Raw genomic sequence first — 22,840 nt, 5'->3', positions numbered from 1 at the left:
GTGTGAGACTTGGGTTGAGGATCGTCTTCTGCCTAAGGATGTCTAATTGCTTCAGTGCCATCTGGTAAGAGTCTTTCCTCCACCAAATTGCTTTTGTATCTTTGTCAAAAAATCACGTGGACATATTTCTGGTTGTATCTATTCTGTTCCACTGGTCTGCTTGCTGGGCTTTGATAGAAATTGGGCTAAACTGATTTATCAATTTGGGGAGAACTGACCTTTACAGTATTGAGTCTTTTGATCCATGAACATAGTATGTCTCTCCATGTATTTCAATCTTTGCTTTCTTTTAGCCACATTAGTAGTTGTCAGTTTACAAGTCCTATATCTGAATATTTCTGAGTGATTATAAATCATACTGTATTTTTAATTTTGTTGTTCAGATGTTCATTACCAGTATACAGAAATACAATCAATTTTTGTATGTTTCTCTTATAAACTGTGATCTTGCTGAATTCACTCATCAGTCCTAGGAGTTTTCTTATCTGTTCCTTGGGACAGAGACCATCATGTGATCTACAAAAAGGGGCAGTTTTACCTCTTCCTTTCCAATCTGTATTCCTTATATTTCCTTTTCTTGACTTCTGCACTGACTAGAACTCCCAGCCCTGCTGAAAAAGAAGTGAGAATGGACATCCTCATCTTGCTCCTGGTCATAGCAGTAGAACATTCAGGCCTTTGCTGTTGAGTGTGATATTGATTGTAGGCTTTTTTTGTAAATGCTCTTTCCAAGCTGAAGTTCTCCTCTAGTCATACTGTGAGGGTTTTTAATGAATGAATGAATGAATGTTAAATCTTATTAATGCTTTTTCTGCATTGAATTATGTTATTTTTCTTCTTTTTTAAAGTAGGCTTCATGCCCAGTGTGGAGCCTAGCACTGGGCCTGAACTCACAATCCTGAGATCAAGACCTGAGCTGAGATCAAGGATCAGATGCTTAACCAACGGAGCAACCCAGGCACCCCAATTTTTCTTCTTTAATATGCTACATTACATTGGCTGATTTTGAAATACTGAAACAGCCATGCATCCTTGGAACAAACTCCATCATGATGCATATATTATTTTTTATATATTGCTGAATTCCACTTGCTAATATTTTGTTAAAGACTTCTGATTCTAAGTTCACGAGAGATATGTGGTTCATAGTTTTACTTTTTTGTACCATCTTTATCTGGTTTTAGTATAAATTAATAAAATGAACCAGGGAAATGTTTCCTCCTCCTATTTTTCTGGATGAGACTGCATAGAAATGGTGTTAGTTCTTTAAATGTTTGGCAGGATTTTCCTGTAAAACTATCTGGACCTAGAGATTTCTTTTTGGGGAGTTTTAAAATTACAAAATTAATTTCCTTTTCCTAATAATTATAAAGCTATTTAAATGATCAAGTGTCCTATTAGGTAAGTTGTGGTAATTTATTTTTTGATGAAGTATTCCACTTCATCTAAATTGTCAAATTTGATATTGGCAATTTATTTCTTCTTTCCTTTTTTTGTCAGTCCTACTAGAAGTTTATCAGGTTTTTAAAAATTATTATTAAGTTTTTCTTTTCATTCCAGTGTAATTAAAATACATTGTTATGCTAGTTTTAAGTGTACAATATAGTGAGGGATTTGTCAGTTTTCTCAATATTTCTAAAAGGCTATTTCTTCATTTCAATTATTTTTTAAATATTATTTTTGTGTTCAGGGTGTCTGGGTGACTCAATTGGTTCAGCTCCTGACTTTTTGATTTTGGCTTGGGTCATGATCACAGGGTCATGGGATCAAGCGTTCCAAAAGACTCTGCACTAAGCAGAGAATCTCACCCTCTGCCCCTCCCACTGTTCTCATTCTCTCTCACTAAAAAGAAATAAATACAATATTTTAAAAATTATTCTTGTTTTCAATTTCATTAATTTCTGTTCTCTAGTATTTCCTTATGTTTGCTTTGGAGTTATTTTGCTCTACTTTCTCTAAGTTTTTCAGGTGAAAGCTTATTGACTTCAGAGTGATCTTCTTTTAAAAATATTTTTAAAAAAATTTTTTTAATTAAGATTTAAATTAAGATTTATTTATTTATTTATTTAGGGAGTGCTTGTCAGTAGGGGAGAGGGAGCAAAGGGAGAGGGAGAGAGAGAACTCAAGCAGACTCCCCACTGAGCTCAGAGCCCAACATGGGGCTTGACCTCATGACCCTGAGATCATGACCTGGGCTGAAATCAAGAGTCAGATGCTAAACTGACTGAGCCACCCAGGTGCCCCAAGAGTCATCATCTTTTTTTAACACATACATTCAGTGCTATAAATTTCCCTCTCAGCCAGGCTTTAGCTGTCTCACAAATTTTGATAAGGAGTATTTTCATTTTCATTCATTTCGATGTATTTAATTCTTTTGAGCCTTCTTGTTTGACCCATGGTTTATGTAGAGGGTGTTGTTTGTTTCTAAGTTTTTGGAGATTTTCCTAGTACCTTCCAGTTATTGATTTCTGGTTTGATTTCACTGTGATGAAAAACGCTCTGTACGATTCCAGTTCTTCAAATGTAATAGTTTGTTTAATGACACAGGACAAGGTCTATCTTAGTGTATCTTCTGTGACTCTTGTAAAGAATATGTATTTTGGGGACACCTTGGTGGCTCAGTCTGTTGATCATCTGCCTTCGGCTCAGGTCATGATCCCAGCATCTTGGGATCCAGTCCTGCATCAGGCTCCTTGCTCAGTGGGGATCCTGCTTTCCCCTCAGCCTGCTGCTCCCCCTGCTTGTACTTTCTCTCTGTCTCTCTCACTCTCTCCCTGGAAACAAATAAAATCTTAAAAAAAAAAAAAAAGAATACATATTTTGCTGTTGCTTGAATCTGTTGTAGGGTGAAATGTTCTAAACACCTCAGTTAGGTCCTGTTGGTTGTTGGCTGTTAGTGAGTTCTTCCATATCCTGGCTGATTTTATCTAGTTGTTGTATTCATTGTGGAGGGAAGGGTAGGGAAGTCTCTATCTGTAATTGTGGATTTGTCTGTTTCTCTTTTCAGCTCAATGTTTTTGCCCCATATACTCTGCAGTTCTGTTGTGTATCCCATCACCATTTAGGATTGCTAGGCCTTCTTGGTGGACTGACTCTTATCAGTATATAATGTCCCCTTTGTGTCTCTGGTAAAATGCTCTGCTCTAGAGTCTCCTTTATCTATTATACAGCCATTCCCACTTTCCTTTGATTGATGTTTTTTTGACACACACTTTTCCAGTTTAAATTTTCAACCTCCCTCTATCAATATATTTGAGGTGAGTTTCTTATAGGTATCACATATAGTTGACCCCTGAACAACCCAGGTTTGAACTGCATGGGTCCACTTGCATGCAGATTTTTTACAGTACTGTAAATGTATTTTCTTCTCCTTACAATTGCCTTAACATTTTCTTTTTCCTAGCATACTTTGTCGTGAGGATATAATATATAATAAATATAACACACAAAATAATGTGTTAGCTGATAACTTATGTTGTCAGTAAGGCTTCCTGTCAACAGTGGGCTATTAGCAGTTAAGTTTTATGAGGTTAAAAGTTACACAGAAATTTTCAACTGTGCAGGGGTTTGACCCACCAATCCCTGTGTTGTTCAAGGGTCAACTGCAGTTGGGGCTTTTTTAGTTTTTTAACATTTATTTGAGAGAGAACAAGAGCATGCACACACAAGCACAAGTGAAGGGAGGGGCAGAGGGAGAGATTCTTAAGCAGACTCCCTGCTGAGCATGAAGCCTGATGCAGGGCTCAACCTCATGACCCATGAGACCACAACCTGAGCTGAAACCAAGGGTCACACGCATAACTGACTGAGCCACCCAAGTGCCCCAGTTGGGTCAATTAAGAAAAAAAAAAAACACTCTGTCAATCTCTGTCTTTTAATTGCTGTATTTAGACCATTTACATTTAATGTAATTAATTTTAGGGCTTAGACCTCCCATTAAAAAATTTTTTTTCCTGTTTGTTCTGTTTTTTATTTCTCTGTTTTCTTCTTCCCACCTCTCTGTGAGTCATTTGAACATTTTTCAGAAGGTGAAGTGAACAAAAATCTTATCTCCTTTTACATAATTTTAGTCCTCCTCCATTTAAAATTATCTTAAATATTTCTTCTACATATTTTTTGAACCACCTCAGACAGTGCTATAATTTTTGCTTACACCATCAAACATAATTTAGAAAACTTAAGACAAAAGCCTGTTTTACTTACCCATACTTTGCTTACCCTGCTCTTTCTTTCTTCTGATGTTCAAGTTTCCCTTTTTTCACTACTTCTTTTCGGTTTAAAGAACTTCTTATAATCATTTTCAGCATAGGTCTTCTGGTGGAAAATTCTGTTAGTTTTCCTTTATTTGAGACTGTTTTGATTTTTCCCTTTATTCCTGAAGGATATTTCTGCTGTGTATAGGATTCTGGCTTGACAAAGCTTTCAACACTTACAAAATATTGTGTCACTTCCTTCTGGCCTCCAAGGTTTCTGATGAGAAATACACTGCTATTTGAATTATTTTTACCCTGTAGGAAAGGTGTCATTTTTTTCTTCTGTCTGCTTTCAAGATTTTTTTCTTTGCCTTCCATTTTCAGAAACTATGTGCCTTGGCATGGATTTCTAGTGGTTTCTCCTGCTTGAGATTTGTTCAGTTTCTTGAGTCCGTAGGTTTATGTCTCTTGCCAAATTTGGGACGTTTGTAGCCATTATTTTTTCAAGTTCTTTTTCATCCCACCTTTTCTCCTCTCTTCATAGGATGATTGTTAGATTTTCTGCTACTGTCCCAAGTTTCCTGAGGTGAGTTGTTTATCACCCCCCCAGTCTAGTTCCTCCCTGTTGCTTAGATTGCATAATTCTATTGTTCTCTTCCAGTTCAAGGGTTCTTTCCTTGAGCTGCACTGTAGAACATCCACTGTGCTTATTTTAGTTGCTGTAGTTTTTAGTTCTAAAATTTGCACTTAGTTCTTCTTTACATTTTCTTTGTCTTTGTTGACACGTTCATGCATTTCAAGTATGTTTATAATTGCTCATTGAAGAATTTTTCCTGTGTCTGCTTGAAAATCTTTGTCAGATAATTCTGACGTGTTTGTCATCTCAGTGTCAGTACTGGAATCTATTCTCTCTCTCTTTTTAAAATTCAATTTAAGATCTTTTTTTTCTTGATATGTTGAGTGGTTTTCAATTGAAACCTGGACATTTTCATATCATGTTATGAGAGTCTGGATGTTACTTAACCCTTCTGTTTTAGCTGGCTTCTTTTGACACTGCTGTGGCAGGGGGAGGAATATGCCAGTTCATTGCTTCCAGGTGGAGGTTCCCTACTCAGCCTGTGTCAACACACAAGGGGAGGACACACCTTGGCAGTAAAGCTGTGGGTGGAAGCCCTTGTGGTCTCCACTGACCCCACAGTGGGGATACCTCGTTACTGGCTGGCAAGGGTGAAAGTCCTGGCTCCCTGCCTGGCCCTCTCTGAAACACCTGGTGTGGGTATGGAAACATCTTGTCACAGGCTGCAGGTGAAAGTCTGGGCTCCCTATTCTGCCTTTGCTGGCATGGGTGGGGATGGGAACAGTTTACCATGTGGTGACTGGCCAGTGGAAAGTGGGTATTGTCTAAAAGTTCTCTGTTTGAGTGCTGGGAAATGTGTCAGCCTGACAATCCACAGGCCTGTATCCCTGGGGCTAATAATACATTATATGTTAATTTAAAAAAAGGTTTCTGTCTGGCTAAGCTGTCCTGCTCCTGGTCCACTGTCCAGAGAGAGTTGGTTTTGGTTTGACATTTTTTTCTGTCCTCAGTGTATCTGAGTTACAGGCTTCCTCAGCTCTTAGTCAGGGATAAAGGAGGTGAATGAACACCCAGGGAACCTACTACCATGTTGTTCCTGTTTCTCCTTGTTGGAATGTCTGATAAAGGGTGTGGCCCTGACACCACCTCATTCCCTGGGTACAATGTCAGCTTATATCACAGGGACACAGGAGCTGTCAGAAAGGAAGCTAGGTGCTCCTGTGCAACTCTGCTCATCCCATCATCATGAGAACAGCAGCACATCTCGGCCAGGAGGCCTCCAGCTTTGAATCATCCCGACAGAGACTGAAGATCTGTAAATGTGCAGAACCCATCAATGGAGCAAATTCGGACTCAGCAGTGATGTAGAAAGTGCTATTACAGTTCTTCCAAGAGACAAGGAAAAGCTACCGCCCTCCAAGCCAACAGTTGGGCCAGTAGGTCCGAGACTTCATTAAACTTCTATCTTACCCTGGCCTGAAATTCCGTTCTTGTCCACCTCCAAACAGCATAGGGTACAGAGGTGTAAGTTCACCAAGCCCTCGGACATAAAGTGCTCCAATCCTGGGACCGTAGAACTGAAAGGAAAAATCAGCCATTTATTCAACAAGAACCTTCTGAGTTCCCACTTTGTATGCACTCTGAGTGCTTAGAAGTACACAGAGAAAGACCCTGTACTGTATGGGCCCCACAGCTGTGCTACCCGTCACCACTCCAGACACATCAGAGTCACAAACCTTGAGGGTGCAGGGCAGAGCCTGGACTCTTGTTCCTAGCCCGAGAGAGTTGACTGTACATCACAGAACAGAATTTGTAAAAGGAGATGGGCTGGAACTTGAGACTGTCGAGGGCTTTTCCTGGGTATGACTCCATGTTTTCAAACTGACACTTTACAAAAATCATTAAGTGCCACAGTGTCAGGTCAGCACACAAACTCCTTCGGAAACTAGCTGAGCACCATGCCTCAACACAGAGAACTAAAAATATTTCAGGTCCTAGTCAGCTGCCAGAAAGATGAGCAAAGTCTCAGAAGGGTCTTCACTCTTGTTTACTGTTTTCACTACCACCTTGAAGACGAGAGCTGCTAGAACCAAACCTTTGCATTCAGAAGCTGCACTTTAAATCAAGTTAGAGAAAGCAACATCTTGAGTCTCTCATCTTCTGTCCTGGGGGTGGGGCCTATGAGTGGGCTGATGAGAGGTCTACAGGCACTCTCTGCCCAATGCAGAGAATGCTCAGTATCTGGCTGAAGTCACCTGCCTCCTGTCTCACCTGAGGCCTCCACACCCCTCCACAGCTCTGCCTGGCCACCCCCCTCTCGTCCCAGGTTGGGTTACTGCTGGTCTCTCCTGCAGCTCGTAAGGGGAGGGGGGCTGCAAGTTTTGTCATCTCATCCCATGAGAGCACTGGACAACAAATGGATGATTGCTGGTGCTGTGGTTCTGCTCTAAGATGAGCCTTGAGGTCATGGAGGGAAGGAGGTTTCTGTGGATGCACCTTGTGCCCCACGATGGTCAGGAAGTCCACGCCCAGGTCCTCCACATCCACGCGCTGTTTCCCCAGGGCCTGTGCCGCGTCTGTGTGTAGCAGAATGACAGGCAGCCCGGAAGTTGCCCGTTTTTGGTTCAGGGCTTTAATTCGCTGACTGATTTCAGAGATGGGCTGAAGTAGGGAAAAATAAAGAGTTGAATATGTTGTTTTGATTTCATGAAAACTGAATGAAAGAAATCAGGAGTCATCAATGAGGAGAGGAGGAAGAAGAGGGAAGAGGAGGAGAAAGGAGGGGGGAAAAGGAGGGAAAGGAAGGGAGAAGGAAGGAAGGAAGAAGGAAGAAGGAAGGAGGAAGTAAGAAAGAAGAAGGAAGAAGGAAGGAAGGAGGAAGGAGAAACAATGAAGGAGGAAGGAAGAAGAAGGAAGGAAGAAGGATGAAGAAAGAAGATGAAGACAATGACAAAGATGAAGATGACAAAGATGAAGACGACAAATACAATGAAGACAACGAAGATAAAGAAGAAGAAGAAGAAGAAGAGGCCTCAGGAGAGATGCATGAGAATATCAAGTAGAGCCTGGGACCCCTTCATTCCTCACTAGACTTTTTTTCCCCCCCTCACTAGATTTTCTTAGAAGGATAACTAACTCAGGGCGCCTGGGGTAGATCAGTTGGTTAAGTGTCTGTTTTCGGCTCAGGTCATGATCCCGGGGTCCTGGGATCCAGTACCGAGACTGCATCTCTCTCTGCCTGTCACAGCCCCTGCTTGTTCTCTCTCTCTCTGACAAGTAAATACATGAAATCTTTGGGGAAAAAAAAAAAAAGGATAACTAACTCACCATGATGACACCCGTCTCGTTATTGGCCAGCATGACAGTCACGAGGCACGTGGCCGGGCGGACAGCTGCCAGGATGTCCTCAACCTCCACCTGACCATTCACCTTGGACACTGGCACAAAGGTGACCGCTGAGGGAAAAACACATAAACCAAGGTTAATCTTATAAAATAACCTGTTTGGGAAGTTCATTTAGATACAGCCTAGGGAAAGCATTCTCCACATTTTAAAAGTAATTTATTGAAAAAGTTCAGGAAATTATAAGGGCCCACAAGGAAGTAATACACTTTTAGTTCATGAGAGCATCTATTTAAAATTTTTTTTTAAATTTAATTCCAGTATAATTGACATACAGTGTTATATTAGTTCTGGGTCTACAATATAGTGATTCAACACACCTATCCATTACTCACTGCTCTTCACGGTATTTGGACTCCTAATCCCCATCACCTATTTCCCTCATCCCTCCACCCACATGCCCTCTGGTAATCATCACTGTGTTCTCTATATTTAAGTCTGATTTTTGGGTTTGTCTCTTTTTTAATTTGCTTGTTTTCTTAATTAAATTTCACATATGAATGAAACTATATAGTATTTGTCTTTCTCTGACTTATTTCACTTAGTACTATACTCTCTAGATCTATCCATGTTGTTGCAAATGGCAAGATTTCCTTCTTTTTTATGGCTGAGTAATAGTCCATTATATATACCACATCTTCTTCCATCTATCAATGGAGACTTGGGGTGCTTCCATGTCTTTGCTATTGTAAACAATGCTGCAATAAACATAGGGGTGCATATATTTTTTTTCAAATTAGTGTTTTCGTATTCTTTGGGTAATACCAAGAAGTGTGATCACTGGATCATATGATAATTCCACTTCTAATTTTTTAAGGAACCTCCATACTGTTTTCCACAGTGGCTGCATTCAATTTGCATTCCCACCAACAATACACAAGTGTTCTTTTTGCTCCACATTCTTGCCAACCTTGTTTCTTGTGTCTTTGATATTAGCTATTCTGAAAGGTGTGAGGTGATAGCTCATGTAGTTTTGATTTGCATTTCCCTGATGATGAGTGACATTGAGTATATTTTCATGTGTCTGTTGGCCATCTGGATGTCTTTTTTAGAAAAATGTCTGTTCATTGTTTTAATTGGATTGTTTTTTTTGGTGTTGAATTGTATGAGCTCTTTGTATATTTTGGATATTAACATTTTATCAGATGTGATTTGCAAATACCTCCTCCCATTCAGTAGGTTGTCTTTTTGTTTTGTTGATTGTTTCCTTTGCTGTGCAAAAGCTTTTTATTTTGGTGTAGTCCCAACAGTTTATTTTTGCTTTTGTTTTTCTTGCCTAAAGAGATGTATCTTGAAAGACGCTGCTATGCCAATGTCAAAGAAATTACTGACTGCTCTCTCTTCTAGGATTTGTATGTTTGGGGCTCACGTTTAGGTCTTTAATCCATTTTGAGTTTATTTTTGCATAGGGTGTAAGAAAGTGGACCAGTGTCATTTTTTTGCATGTAGCTGTCCAGTTTCCCCAACACCATTTGTTGAAGAGACTGTCTTTTTCCCATTGCATATTCTTTTCTGCTTTGTTGAAGATTAATTGACCATATAGTTGTGGGTTTATTTCTGGGGTTTCTATTCTGTTCCATTGATCTATGTGTGTATTTTTGTGCCAGTACCATACTGTTTTGATTACTTCAACTTTGTAGTGTATCTTGAAATCTGGGATTGTGTTACACCTCTGGTTTTGTTCTTCTTTTTCAAGATTCCTTTGGCTATTTGGGTCTTTTGTGGTTCCATACAAATTTTATGATTGTCTTTTCTAGTTCTGTGAAAAATGCTATTGGTATTTTGATAGAGATTGCATTAAATCTGTAGATTGCTTTGGGCAGTATGGACATTTTAACAAATTTGTTTTCCCAATTCAGGAGCATGGACTGCCTTTCCATTTGTGTCATTTTTAATTTCTTTCATCAACTTTAGTTTTCAGAGTACAGGTCTTTTACCTCTTTGGTCAGGTTTATTCCTAGGTATCTTACCATTTTTGGTGCAATTGTAAATGAAACTGTTTTCTTCATTTCTCCTCCTGCTGCTTCATTATTAGTGTATAGAAATGCTATGGGATTCTGTATTTTGTATTCCACGACTTTACTGAATTTGTTCATCAGTTCTAGTAGTTTTTTGGTGGAGTTGTTAGTGTATATAGAGTATGATGTCGACCGCAAATAGTGAAAATTTTACTTCTTCCTTACCAACTTAGATGACTTTTCTTTCCTTTTTTTTTTTTTTTTTGTCTGATTGCTGCAGCTAGGACTTTTACTACTGTTTATTTTTTGCATACCTACTACTGGTTTTTGATTTGTGGTTACAATTAGGTTTAAATATAACATCTTATGCATAATAGTAGTTTGTAATAAGTTGATGGTTGAACTCATTCTTAAATCACTAAATTTTTCCTCCTCTCCCCCACACATTTTGGGTATGTGGCGTCATATTTTACATCCTTTTATTTTATGAATCCTTTGACTGGTTTTTATATATACTTAATTTACTGCTTTTGTGCTTCCTACTTTTCTTATTCGTATTTATGGTTTTTCTTTTCTACAAAGAGAGTCCCCCCCCCCCTTTAAAATTTCTTATAGGACTGGTTAGGTGCTAGTGAATTCTTTTAACTTTTGTTTGCCTGTGAAACCCTATCTCTCTTTTTATTCTGAATGATAGGCTTGTTGGATAGAGTATGTTTGGCTGCAGGGTTTTTTTCTTTCAGCACTTTGAAGGTATCATGCCACTCTCTTCTGGCCTGCAAAATTTCTGCAGGAACATCAGCTCACAGCCCGATTGGGTTTTCCTGGTATGTAACTGTTTCATCCTGCTGCTTTTCCAATTACCTCTTTATCACTACTTTTTTGCCATTTTAATTTCTATGTATCTTGGTGTGGACCTACTTGCGTTGATTTGGTGGGAGCTGTCTGTCTCCTGGATCTGGATTTCTGTTTCCTTTCCCAAATTTGGGAAGTTTTTAGCTATTATTTCTTCAAATACATTTTCTGTCCCCTTTTCTCTCTCTTGTTCTTCTGGGATTCCCTACAATGCCAATGTTATTACTCCTGATGGTGTTGCTGAGTTCCCTTAATCTATGTTCATTTTTTATTATTCTTTTTTCTCACTTATGTTCAGTTTGAATGCTTCCCATTACTCTGTCCTCCAGGTCACTGACCCATTCTTCTACTTCCCCTAGTCTGCTATTTATCCCCTCTAGTGTATTTTTTTTTAAATTTTTTTTATTTTTTCAGCATAACAATATTCATTATTTTTGCACCACACCCAGTGCTCCATGCAATCTGTGCCCTCTACAATACCCACCACCTGGTGCCCCCAACCTCCAACCCCCCACCCCTTCAAAATTCTCAGATCGTTTTTCAGAGTCCATAGTCTCTCATGGTTCACCTCCCCTTCCAATTTCCCTCAACTCCCTTCTCCTCTCCATCTCCCCTTGTCCTCCATGCTATTTGTTATGCTCCACAAATAAGTGAAACCATATGATAATTGACTCTCTCTGCTTGACTTATTTCACTCAGCATAATCTCTTCCAGTCCCGTCCATGTTGCTACAAAACTTGGGTATTCATCCTTTCTTTTTTCTTTTCTTTTCTTTTTTTTTTTTTACAGCTTTATAAACATATATTTTTATCCCCAGGGGTGCAGGTCTGCGAATCGCCAGGTTTACACACTTCACAACACTCACCATAGCACATACCCTCCCCAATATCCATAACCCCACCCCCTCTCTCAACCCCCTCCCCCCATCAACCCTCAGTTTGTTTTGTGAGATTAAGAGTCACTTATGGTTTGTCTCCCTCCCAATCCCATCTTGTGTCATTTACTCTTCTCCTACCCCCTCAACCCCCCATGTTGCATCTCCTCTCCCTCATATCAGGGAGATCATATGATAGTTGTCTTTCTCCGATTGACTTATTTCGCTAAGCATGATACCCTCTAGCTCCATCCACGTCGTCGCAAATGGCAAGATTTCATTTCTTTTGATGGATGCATAGTATTCCATTGTGTATATATACCACTTCTTCTTTATCCATTCGTCTGTAGATGGACATCTAGGTTCTTTCCATAGTTTGGCTATTGTAGACAATGCTGCTATAAACATTCGGGTGCACGTGCCCCTTCAGATCACTACGTTTGTATCTTTAGGGTAAATACCCAGCAGTGCAATTGCTGGGTCATAGGGTAGTTCTATTTTCAACATTTTGAGGAACCTCCATGCTGTTTTCCAGAGTGGTTGCACCAGCTTGCATTCCCACCAACAGTGTAGGAGGGTTCCCCTTTCTCCGCATCCTCGCCAGCATCTGTCATTTCCTGACTTGTTCATTTTAGCCATTCTGACTGGTGTGAGGTGATATCTCATGGTGGTTTTGATTTGTATTTCCCTGATGCCGAGTGATATGGAGCACTTTTTCATGTGTCTGTTGGCCATCTGGATGAATTCTTTGCAGAAATGTCTGTTCATGTCCTCTGCCCATTTCTTGATTGGATTATTTGTTCTTTGGGTGTTGAGTTTGCTAAGTTCTTTATAGATTTTGGACACTAGCCCTTTATCTGATATGTCATTTGCAAATATCTTCTCCCATTCTGTCAGTTGTCTTTTGGTTTTGTTCACTGTTTCCTTTGCTGTGCAAAAGCTTTTGATCTTGATAAAATCCCAAAAGTTCATTTTAGCCCTTGCTTCCCTTGCCTTTGGTGATGTTCCTAGGAAGATGTTGCTGCGGCTGAGGTCGAAGAGGTTGCTGCCTGTGTTCTCCTCAAGGATTTTGATGGATTCCTTCCTCACCTTGAGATCCTTCATCCATTTTGAGTCTATTTTCGTGTGTGGTGTAAGGAAATGATCCAAATTCATTTTTCTGCATGTGGCTGTCCAATTTTCCCAACACCATTTATTGAAGAGGCTGTCTTTTTTCCATTGGACATTCTTTCCTGCTTTGTCGAAGATGAGTTGACCATAGAGTTGAGGGTCCATTTCTGGGCTCTCTATTCTGTTCCATTGATCTATGTGTCTGTTTTTGTGCCAGTACCATGCTGTCTTGATGATGACAGCTTTGTAATAGAGTTTGAAGTCCGGAATTGTGATGCCACCAACTTTGGCTTTCTTTTTCAATATTCCTTTGGCTATTCGAGGTCTTTTCTGGTTCCATATAAATTTTAGGATTATTTGTTCCATTTCTTTGAAAAAAAAAATGGATGGTACTTTGATAGGAATTGCATTAAATGTGTAGATTGCTTTGGGTAGCATAGACATTTTCACAATATTTATCTTCCAATCCAGGAGCATGGAACATTTTTCCATTTCTTTGTGTCTTCCTCAATTTCTTTCATGAGTACTTTATAGTTTTCTGAGTATAGATTCTTAGTCTCTTTGGTTAGGTTTATTCCTAGGTATCTTATAGTTTTGGGTGCAATTGTAAATGGGATGGACTCTTTAATTTCTCTTTCTTCTGTCTTGTTGTTGGTGTAGAGAAATGCAACTGATTTCTGTGCATTGATTTTATATCCTGACACTGAATTCCTGTACAAGTTGTAGCAGTTTTGGAGTGGAGTCTTTTGGGTTTTCCACATAAAGTATCATATCATCTGCAAAGAGTGATAGTTTGACTTCTTCTTTGCCGATTTGGATGCCTTTAATTTCCTTTTGTTGTCTGATTGCTGAGGCTAGGACTTCTAGTACTATGTTGAATAGCAGTGGTGATTACGGACATCCCTGCCGTGTTCCTCACCTTAGCGGAAAAGCTTTCAGTTTTTCTCCATTGAGAATGATATTTGCGGTGGGTTTTTCATAGATGGCTTTGATAATATTGAGGTATGTGCCGTCTGTCCCTACACTTTGAAGAGTTTTGATCAGGAAGGGATGCTGTACTTTGTCAAATGCTTTTCCAGCATCTATGGAGAGTATCATATGGTTCTTGTTCTTTCTTTTATTAATGTGTTGTATCACATTGATTGATTTGCGGATGTTGAACCGGCCTTGCAGCCCTGGAATAAATCCCACTTGGTCGTGGGGAATAATCCTTTTAATGTACTGTTGAATCCTATTGGCTAGTATTTTGGCGAGAATTTTTGCATCTGTGTTCATCAAGGATATTGGTCTGTAGTTCTCTTTTTTGATGGGATCCTTGTCTGGTTTTGGGATCAAGGTGATGCTGGCCTCATAAAATGAGTTTGGAAGTTTTCCTTCTATTTCTATTTTTTGGAACAGTTTCAGGAGAATAGGAATTAGTTCTTCTTTAAATGTTTGGTAGAATTCCCCCGGGAAGCCGTCTGGCCCTGGGCTTTTGTTTGTTTGGAGATTTTTGATGACTGTTTCAATCTCCTTACTGGTTATGGGTCTGTTGAGGCTTTCTATTTCTTCCTGGTTCAGTTGTGGTAGTTTATATGTCTCTAGGAATGCATCCATTTCTTCCAGATTGTCAAATTTGTTGGCGTAGAGTTGCTCATAGTATGTTCTTATAATTGTCTGTATTTCTTTGGTGTTCGTTGTGATCTCTCCTCTTTCATTCATGATTTTATTTATTTGGGTCCTTTCTCTTTTCTTTTTGATAAATCTGGCCAGGGGTTTATCAATCTTATTAATTCTTTCAAAGAACCAGCTCCTAGTTTCGTTGATTTGTTCTATTGTTTTTTTTGGTTTCTATTTCATTGATTTCTGCTCTGATCTTTATGATTTCTCTTCTCCTGCTGGGTTTAGGGTTTCTTTCTTGTTCTTTCTCCAGCTCCTTTAGGTGTAGGGTTAGGTTGTGTACCTGAGACCTTTCTTGTTTCTTGAGAAAGGCTTGTACCGCTATATATTTTCCTCTCAGGACTGCCTTTGTTGTGTCCCACAGATTCTGAACCGTTGTGTTTTCATTATCATTTGTTTCCATAAATTTTTTCAATTCTTCTTTAATTTCCTGGTTGACCCATTCATTCTTTAGAAGGATGCTGTTTAGTCTCCATGTATTTGGGTTCTTTCCAAATTTCTTCTTATTATTGAGTTCTAGCTTTAGAGCATTGTGGTCTGAAAATATGCAGGGAATGATCCCAATCTTTTGATACCGGTTGAGACTTGATTTAGGACCAAGAATGTGATCTATTCTGGAGAATGTTCCATGTGCACTAGAGAAGAATGTGTATTCTGTTGCTTTGGGATGAAATGTTCTGAATATATCTGTGATGTCCATCTGGTCCAGTGTTTCATTTAAGGTCTTGATTTCCTTGTTGATCTTTTGCTTGGATGATCTGTCCATTTCAGTGAGGGGAGTGTTAAAATCCCCTACTATTATTGTATTCTTGTCGATGTGTTTCTTTGATTTTGTTATTAATTGGTTTATATAGTTGGCTGCTCCCACGTTAGGGGCATAGATATTTAAAATTGTTAGATCTTCTTGTTGGACAGTTCCTTTGAGTATGATATAGTGTCCTTCCTCATCTCTTATTATAGTCTTTGGCTTAAAATCTAATTGATCTGATATAAGGATTGCCACTCCTGCTTTCTTCTGATGTCCATTAGCATGGTAAATTCTTTTCCACCCCCTCACTTTAAACCTGGAGGTGTCTTCGGGTTTAAGATGAGTTTCTTGTAGGCAACATATAGATGGGTTTTGTTTTTTTATCCATTCTGATACCCTGTGTCTTTTGATGGGGGCATTTAGCCCATTAACATTCAGGGTAAGTATTGAGAGATATGAATTTAGTGCCATTGTATTGCCTGTAAGGTGACTGTTATTGTATATTGTCTCTGTTTCTTTCTGATCTACTACTTTTAGGGTCTCTCTTTGCTTAGAGGACCCCTTTCAATATTTCCTGTAGAGCTGGTTTGGTATTTGCAAATTCTTTCAGTTTTTGTTTGTCCTGGAAGCTTTTAATCTCTCCTTCTATTTTCAATGATAGCCTAGCTGGATATAGTATTCTTGGCTGCATGTTTTTCTCATTTAGTACTCTGAATATATCATGCCAGCTCTTTCTGGCCTGCCAGGTCTCTGTGGATAAGTCTGCTGCCAATCTAATATTTTTACCATTGTATGTTACAGACTTCTTTTCCCGGGCTGCCTTCAGGATCTTTTCTTTGTCACTAAGACTTGTAAATTTTACTATTAGGTGACGGGGTGTGGACCTATTCTTATTGATTTTGAAGGGGGTTCTCTGAACCTCCTGAATTTTGATGCTTGTTCCCTTTGCCATATTGGGGAAATTCTCTCCAATAATTCTCTCCAATATACCTTCTGCTCCCCTCTCTGTTTCCTCTTCTTCTGGAATCCCAATTATTCTAATGTTGTTTCGTCTTATGGTGTCACTTATCTCTCGAATTCTCCCCTCGTGGTCCAGTAGCTGTTTGTCCCTCTTTTGCTCAGCTTCTTTATTCTCTGTCATTTGGTCTTCTATATCGCTAATTCTTTCTTCTGCCTCATTTATCCTAGCAGTGAGAGCCTCCATTTTTGATTGCACCTCATTAATAGCTTTTTTGATTTCAACTTGGTTAGATTTTAGTTCTTTTATTTCTCCAGAAAGGGCTTTTATATCTCCCGAGAGGGTTGCTTTAATATCTTCCATGCCTTTTTCAAGCCCGGCTAGAACCTTGAGAAATGTCATTCTGAACTCTATATCTGACATATTACCAATGTCTGTATTGATTAGGTCCCTAGCCTTTGGTACTGCCTCTTGTTCTTTTTTTTGTTGTGAATTTTTCCGCCTTGTCATTTTGTCCAGATAAGAGTTTATGAAGGAGCAAGTAAAATACTAAAAGGGTGGCAACAACCCCAGGAAAATATGCTTTAGCCAAATCAGAAGAGATCCCGAATTGTGAGGGGGGAGAAAGGGGATAAAAAGGGGTTCAGAAAGAAAGAAAAAAAAAAGAAACTATTAAAAAAAAGAAAGCCGATAAAGAAAAAATATAAAAAGAGGAAAAAAAATATATATATATTAGATAAACTATTTAAAAAACGTTAAAAAAAGAAAACGGTAAAAGTTAAAAAAAATTTAGCAGAAGTAGAGAACAAGAAAAAAAAATTGAAAAAGAAAAAAAAATTAAATTAACTGCAAGGCTAAAAAGTCATGGCGAGAAAGCCATGAGTTCTGTGCTTTGCTTTCTTCTCCTCTGGAATTCCGCGGCTCTCCTTGGTAGGTGAACTTGGTCCTGGCTGGGTTTCCCGTTGATCTTCTGGGGGAGTGGCCTGTTGTAGTGATTCTCAAGTGTCTTTGCCCCAGGCGGAGTTGCACCGCCCTTACCCGGGGCCACGCTGAGTAATCCGCTCGGGTTTGCTGGGTTTGCTTTCGGGAGCTTTTGTTCCCTGAGCGCTTTCCGTAGAGTCCAGGAGGACGGGAATAAAGATGGCGGCCTCCCGGTCTCTGGCCCGGAGGAGCCAAGAGCCCGGGGCCCCACTCCTCAGTGCGCCCTCAGAGAACAGCGCCCAATGACTCCCGTCACCCTGGCCTCCGGCCGCGCTCCGAGCTGACCGAGCCTGCGACCGGTTCAAGGCAACCCCGAGCTGAGAGTCACTCCTCGGCTCTGTCTCTGCAGCCGGCTTCCCCGTTCTAATACCGGTAAGCTCTGCGACGCTCAGACATCCCCGATCCTTCTGCGACCCTGCGGGAGCTGAGGCCGCGCTGACCCTGCCTGGGCTTCACCCCAGTTAAGCCTCTGGAGCGATGTCCCTCAGCGGAACAGACTTTTAAAAGTCCCGATTTTGTGCTCCGTTGCTCCGCCGGGAGCCGGGAGCCGGCCCCTCCCCCCGAGGTCTATCTTCCCGTTGCTTTGGATTCACTTCTCCGCCAGTCCTACCTTGCAGAAAGTGGTTGATTTTCTGTTTCTGGAATTGCTGTTCTTCTTCTCTTCAATCTCCCGTTGGATTTGTAGGTGTTTGCAATCTTTAGATAAGCTATTTAGCTGATCTCCCGCTACCCGAAGTAGTCTCAGCCTGTTACTTCTCCGCCATCTTGACTCCTCCCTCTCCTCTAGTGTATTTTTAAGTTACTGAGTTTTTCATCTCCTCTTGGTTCTTTTTAATGTTTTCTCTTTATTGAGGGTTTCCCTGAGGTCCTCCACATTCTTCTCAAGTCCAGTGAATACCTAATGACCATTACTTTAAATTCTCTATCAGGCATATTATTTATCTCCATTTGATTTAGCTCTCTTGCTGTGATTGTGTCCCGTTCTTTCCTTTGGGACAGATTCTTCTGTCTCCCGATTTTGTCTAACTCTGTCTGTTTCTCCATTTCTGTGTGTCAGGAAAGTCAGCTATGTCTCCTGCTCTTGAAATTAGTGGCCTTATGAAGGACAAGTCCTGAAGTGCCCTCCTATGCGGTGTTCCCTATTCATTAGAACCTAGAGCTTCAGGAGTGTCTCCTATGTGCACCCTGCTATTGTAGCATTTGCCTTCAGTCCCAACTGTCTGCAATGGCTGTCTTTCCCTATTGTAGACAGGGTTTGGTCCCTGTGTTGTTAATGCATGGGTATGCAGGAAGACATGGCGGTGGGACATGCAGTGCCAGAAAGGTCTGCACCAGTCCCCTGCAGGAAGGGAACTGCTGCTGCCCAAGAAAACTATCCAGGCCAGGATGGAGGATGTAGGTCCACAGAAGAGTGTGGGGGTGGGGTACACTGTTAGCAAGCTAGGTGGAGAGTGTTATACTATACTGGTTCCCACAAGTGTCCATGTATCCAAACTGGGGAATGGAGGAGGGAAATGGCTCCCACCAGCTCCTTTGTTCTTGGAGAAGTCTCCCAAAAGACACTACCCCTCCAGCACACACTCTGAGATTAGTAAATAAATCTTCTTCCCATACACCCAAGGAGTTGATCAAACTGCTGTTTCTATACTGTATCTCCAGGGGGGTGTTAGCTCTACTATCTCTGTAGGGGCAGGGCCTCAGTTTCCTCTTGGGTCTCCCAGCTCTTCCAGAGCCAAGCCTGTTGATTTTTACAGTTCTAGGTGTTAAGCCCCACTGATTGTAAGAACTCATGAAGTGAGGCCCCTCTAGTTTTCAAAGCCAATGTTATGGAGATCCATCTTCCCAGGGCAGGTTCTTCACACCTGGGGTGCCTGGATGGGGTCTGCTCCTCTCCCCTCGCTGAGCCCATGCTGTCCCTCCCCACCATGCAGTTCCACGGGTCCATCTGGCTTCCAACCATGTCTTCACCTTTCCTACCCTCTTTGACATAGCCTCTTCTCTATGTTTAGCTGTGGAGAATTTGTTCTGCCAGTCTTCAGGTCACTTTGGGGGGTATCTACACTGATGGGGATGTTATCTAGGTGGATCCATGGGACGAGGTGATCCTAGGATCTTCCTAGTCCACTATCTTTATGAGAACACCTTAATGGACCAAAGTACTTAACCTTCACTCACTTGACACTTAGCAAACATTCATTAATCACCTACTAGGTTCTAGGCACTGCTCCAAGCTCTTATAATCTCATCACCTCAGACGAATAAATGAAGGTGATTGAATCAAGATTTTGGTTCAAAATGATATAAGATAAATGTATCCACTCTCCCCTCAAGGTCCAAAATGAGAGAACAAATATTTTCTAAATTAGGGGTATCCTCTGTGGGCAAGGAATTTTGAGGAATTCCCAGAATACAGAAAGATGATAGCATTAGATTAATAAGAATAGGAAAAAAACACTCAGAACAGTAATAAGCAAAAACCATGACCAGATCTAGTGATCATCCAAGTGCTGGGTGCACAGCGTGGAGTGTTGGGAGGGAGAACTGCGTGGCAGGCAGAGGCTGGGTGTCATGACCTAGCACCCTTACAGCTACCTCACAGGTGGGCAGCGGAAGCACTGGCAGTGACTGAGAAAGAGCACACGTGCCCAAGAGAGGACCAGCAGGCCAAGGCGGGCTCCAGGGATAGGGCAGAGACCAGCAAGAGAAGGGTGGAGCTCATGTATCCATTACAAGAATCCAAAGAGACCAAAAGAAGGGCCCCTCTGGCCAGGATTACTCGTCATGGGGATGCCTGGGTGGCTCAGTAGGGTAAGTGTCTGCCTTCGGCTCAGGTCATGATCCCAGGGTCCTGGGATTGAGCCCCAGGTTGGGCTCCCCGCACAGTGGGGAGTCTTCTTCTCCCTCTCCTTCTGCCCCTCCCCCTGCTCATGCTCTCTCTTGCAAATAAAAAAATACTTTTTAAAAAAAAAGTATTACTCATCTTCTTATTAAGCACATGAAAGGATGCTCAACATCACCAACCATCAGGGTAATGCAAATCAAAACCAGGAGATACCACTGCACATCTCCAGGATAGCGGCAATAAAAGATAATGACAATCGCAAATGTTGTCAAGGATACGGAGAAATAGGAATCCTCGGGTCCTGCTGGAAAAACATCAAAGGGTGCAGCTACTTGGGAATACAAAAGTTAGCGCAAAAGGTTAAACACAGAGTTAATCTGTGACCCAGCTGTGCCTCTCCTGGGTGTAAGTCCAAGAGAAATGAAAACATACATCCACACAAGAACACAAAGGTTCATAACGGCATTAGTCATCATGCCAAATGATCGTCAAAGGTTCATCCACTGATGAATGGGTAAATAATGTATTATTTATAGACTGGAATTCACATAAAATGGAATATTATAAATCCATAAAAAGAAATTAAGTACTCATACATGCTCCATCATGAATGAACCTTGAAAACATGCTAATTGAAAGAAATCAGTCAAAAAGACCTTATGTTCTCTGATTCCATTCTCACGAAAGTCCTATGAAATAGGGCAATCTTTAGAGATGGACATGGATTAGCGGTTGCCTGGGGGTGAGGCAAATGGAGAATTACAGTGGGTGGGCACAAAGTTTTGGGGGGTCATGAAATGTTCTGTAACTGATTATGATGATGGTTACACAAGTGGGTGAATTCACTAAGAACCACTGAATGAGAGAGGGAGAAGCAGAATCCCCAGTGAGCAGGGAACCCCATGCAGGACTCAATCCCAAGACCCTGGGATCATGACCTGAGCTGACGGCAGCTGCTCAACCGATTGGGCCACCCAGGGACCCCAAAATCTGTGTAATTTAAGCAGGAGGTTAAATGCAACAGCAAATAAGAATGATTCGTTGCTCTTCCCTGTAAGTATGGAAAAGTAAGAAAGACAGGGGGATAAAAAGGCAGCAGGGATTGAAAGGAACAAGAGCTGAAATAAGGGGACGCCTGGGTGGCTCAGTTGGTTAAGCAGCTGCCTTCGGCTCAGGTCATGATCCCGGCGTCCTGGGATCGAGTCCCACATCGGGCTCCTTGCTTGGCAGGGAGCCTGCTTCTCCCTCTGCCTCTGCCTGCCACTCTGTCTGCCTGTGCTCACTCTCGCTTCTCTCTCTATGACAAATAAATAAATAAAATCTTTAAAAAAAAAAAAAGAGCTGAAATAAGAACGTCAGACTCAATCTCTCTCTCTCTCTCCTTTTTTTTTTTAGTTAATGTAGTACATCTAGGTAAGACCAGAAAGAGAAAAACTCTTATAGTAGTCGAACAGGAAAACCCACAGAAAGGCTTCACAGTCAAATGGAGCACTATGGTGCTTTAATCTGGGTGATAGAAGTACTTTCCCTCGATTCACTTTTAGGTTTCCAGGCAGATCAGAGAAGCTGAGGGGAAAGTCAATTTGCTTCAAGGAAAGTATTCACCTCGGCTATCCTGGGCCGGGGGAAAGGGCTCTTAGTTTTCAAAAGTCCGTGGTCTGTGCCCGGTGTCTCAAGGCTTCCTCGCATGGGAAAAGTGAAAGGTCAGAGCCACTGCTCTTGCCCACCAAGCTCAGCTGACCCCTCAGGCTGCCTGTGGGCTGTCTGCCCCTGGGCCCATTGGCGAGAACCCCCTCCTGTGCAGAACTGAAGTCGTACAGCAAGAGCACATTTATTCTGGTGTTCGCCCCCTGATGCTGATGTCCACCCCTGCTGCTGATGTCTATCTGACCCTTGTTCTTCCTACCCAAGGAAGTGGGAGCCAAGATTTAATCCTTAAAATCTGAGTGAAAAGCACTGTTTAGCATTTATAGGCTTATTATTTCACATGTATATATTCATTATACACAAGAATCTGAAGTATCATTCAGTTGCTAGATCCATACTAGACTAGAGCTCCACAGTGATGACCCATTTCTTCCCTAGGGAACACTCTGGCAGCATTCCCAGCTCCCGTGTCCGGACAGGCTGTGTAACCCTTGCACCTGCTGACCTCCAGGGAGGCTGCGAGTGGAGGGTAAATGATTCACCAGGTCCCGGAATCAGTGTGTGGTGGTAGGCGAAGCTGGTCACTCACCGGCTGCTCGTTCTTTGAGCAGGTGCTCCAGGGGCAGGCGGATGGAGTCGTGTTCCACGGTGCAGGTGATAAGATGGGGCGCGGCCCCGTCCAGCGGGCTGCACAGCTCGGCCGGGCTCCCCGCAGAGGGGCGGGTTTGGTGGAAATGTTTCACCATGGAATGGATTACTAAGTTGTTGGACTGCAGAGAGCAGAAAGAGCATTTACGAGATCTGTGCTAAGGGGAGGGCCACGGCGACACTTTCTCGGCCTTCATTTTCCTCGTGGCTAATGTTTAAAAAAGGGAAAAATGGTCTCAAAGTCATACAGCTTCTGAATGGCCAATGACAAAACCTTCCCAAAAGGTCAGAATTCATTTCCAGTCAATTAATGCCTGTCTTATTAAGCAATGTTATGAATTTTTCAATTTTATAAATTGAAAAAGCAGGTACCCACTGCTGATAGGAGTAT

At 41.4% G+C, this 22,840-nt stretch overlaps 1 protein-coding gene across 5 annotated transcripts in view; it reads right to left on the bottom strand.

The window, feature by feature from the left end:
* Positions 1 to 22,840, bottom strand: part of SCLY (selenocysteine lyase) — a 43,482-nt gene that overhangs the window by 8,673 nt on the left and 11,969 nt on the right. For 4 of the 5 annotated variants that reach the window (XM_047722132.1, XM_047722133.1, XM_047722136.1 and 1 more), the window contains 4 exons: positions 22,391 to 22,571; positions 8,098 to 8,225; positions 7,267 to 7,431; positions 6,241 to 6,347 (listed from right to left, as the gene is read on the bottom strand). In XM_047722132.1, coding sequence (XP_047578088.1) covers positions 6,241 to 6,347; positions 7,267 to 7,431; positions 8,098 to 8,225; positions 22,391 to 22,571 — 581 coding nt within the window. The remainder of the gene's footprint in view (positions 1 to 6,240; positions 6,348 to 7,266; positions 7,432 to 8,097; positions 8,226 to 22,390; positions 22,572 to 22,840) is intronic. The other variant, XM_047722135.1, reaches the window with a different exon arrangement.

This window comes from Lutra lutra, chromosome 3, assembly GCF_902655055.1.
Source record: "Lutra lutra chromosome 3, mLutLut1.2, whole genome shotgun sequence".
Taxonomy (NCBI): Eukaryota; Metazoa; Chordata; class Mammalia; order Carnivora; family Mustelidae; genus Lutra; species Lutra lutra.
This window is presented reverse-complemented; position numbering and strand designations above follow the sequence as displayed.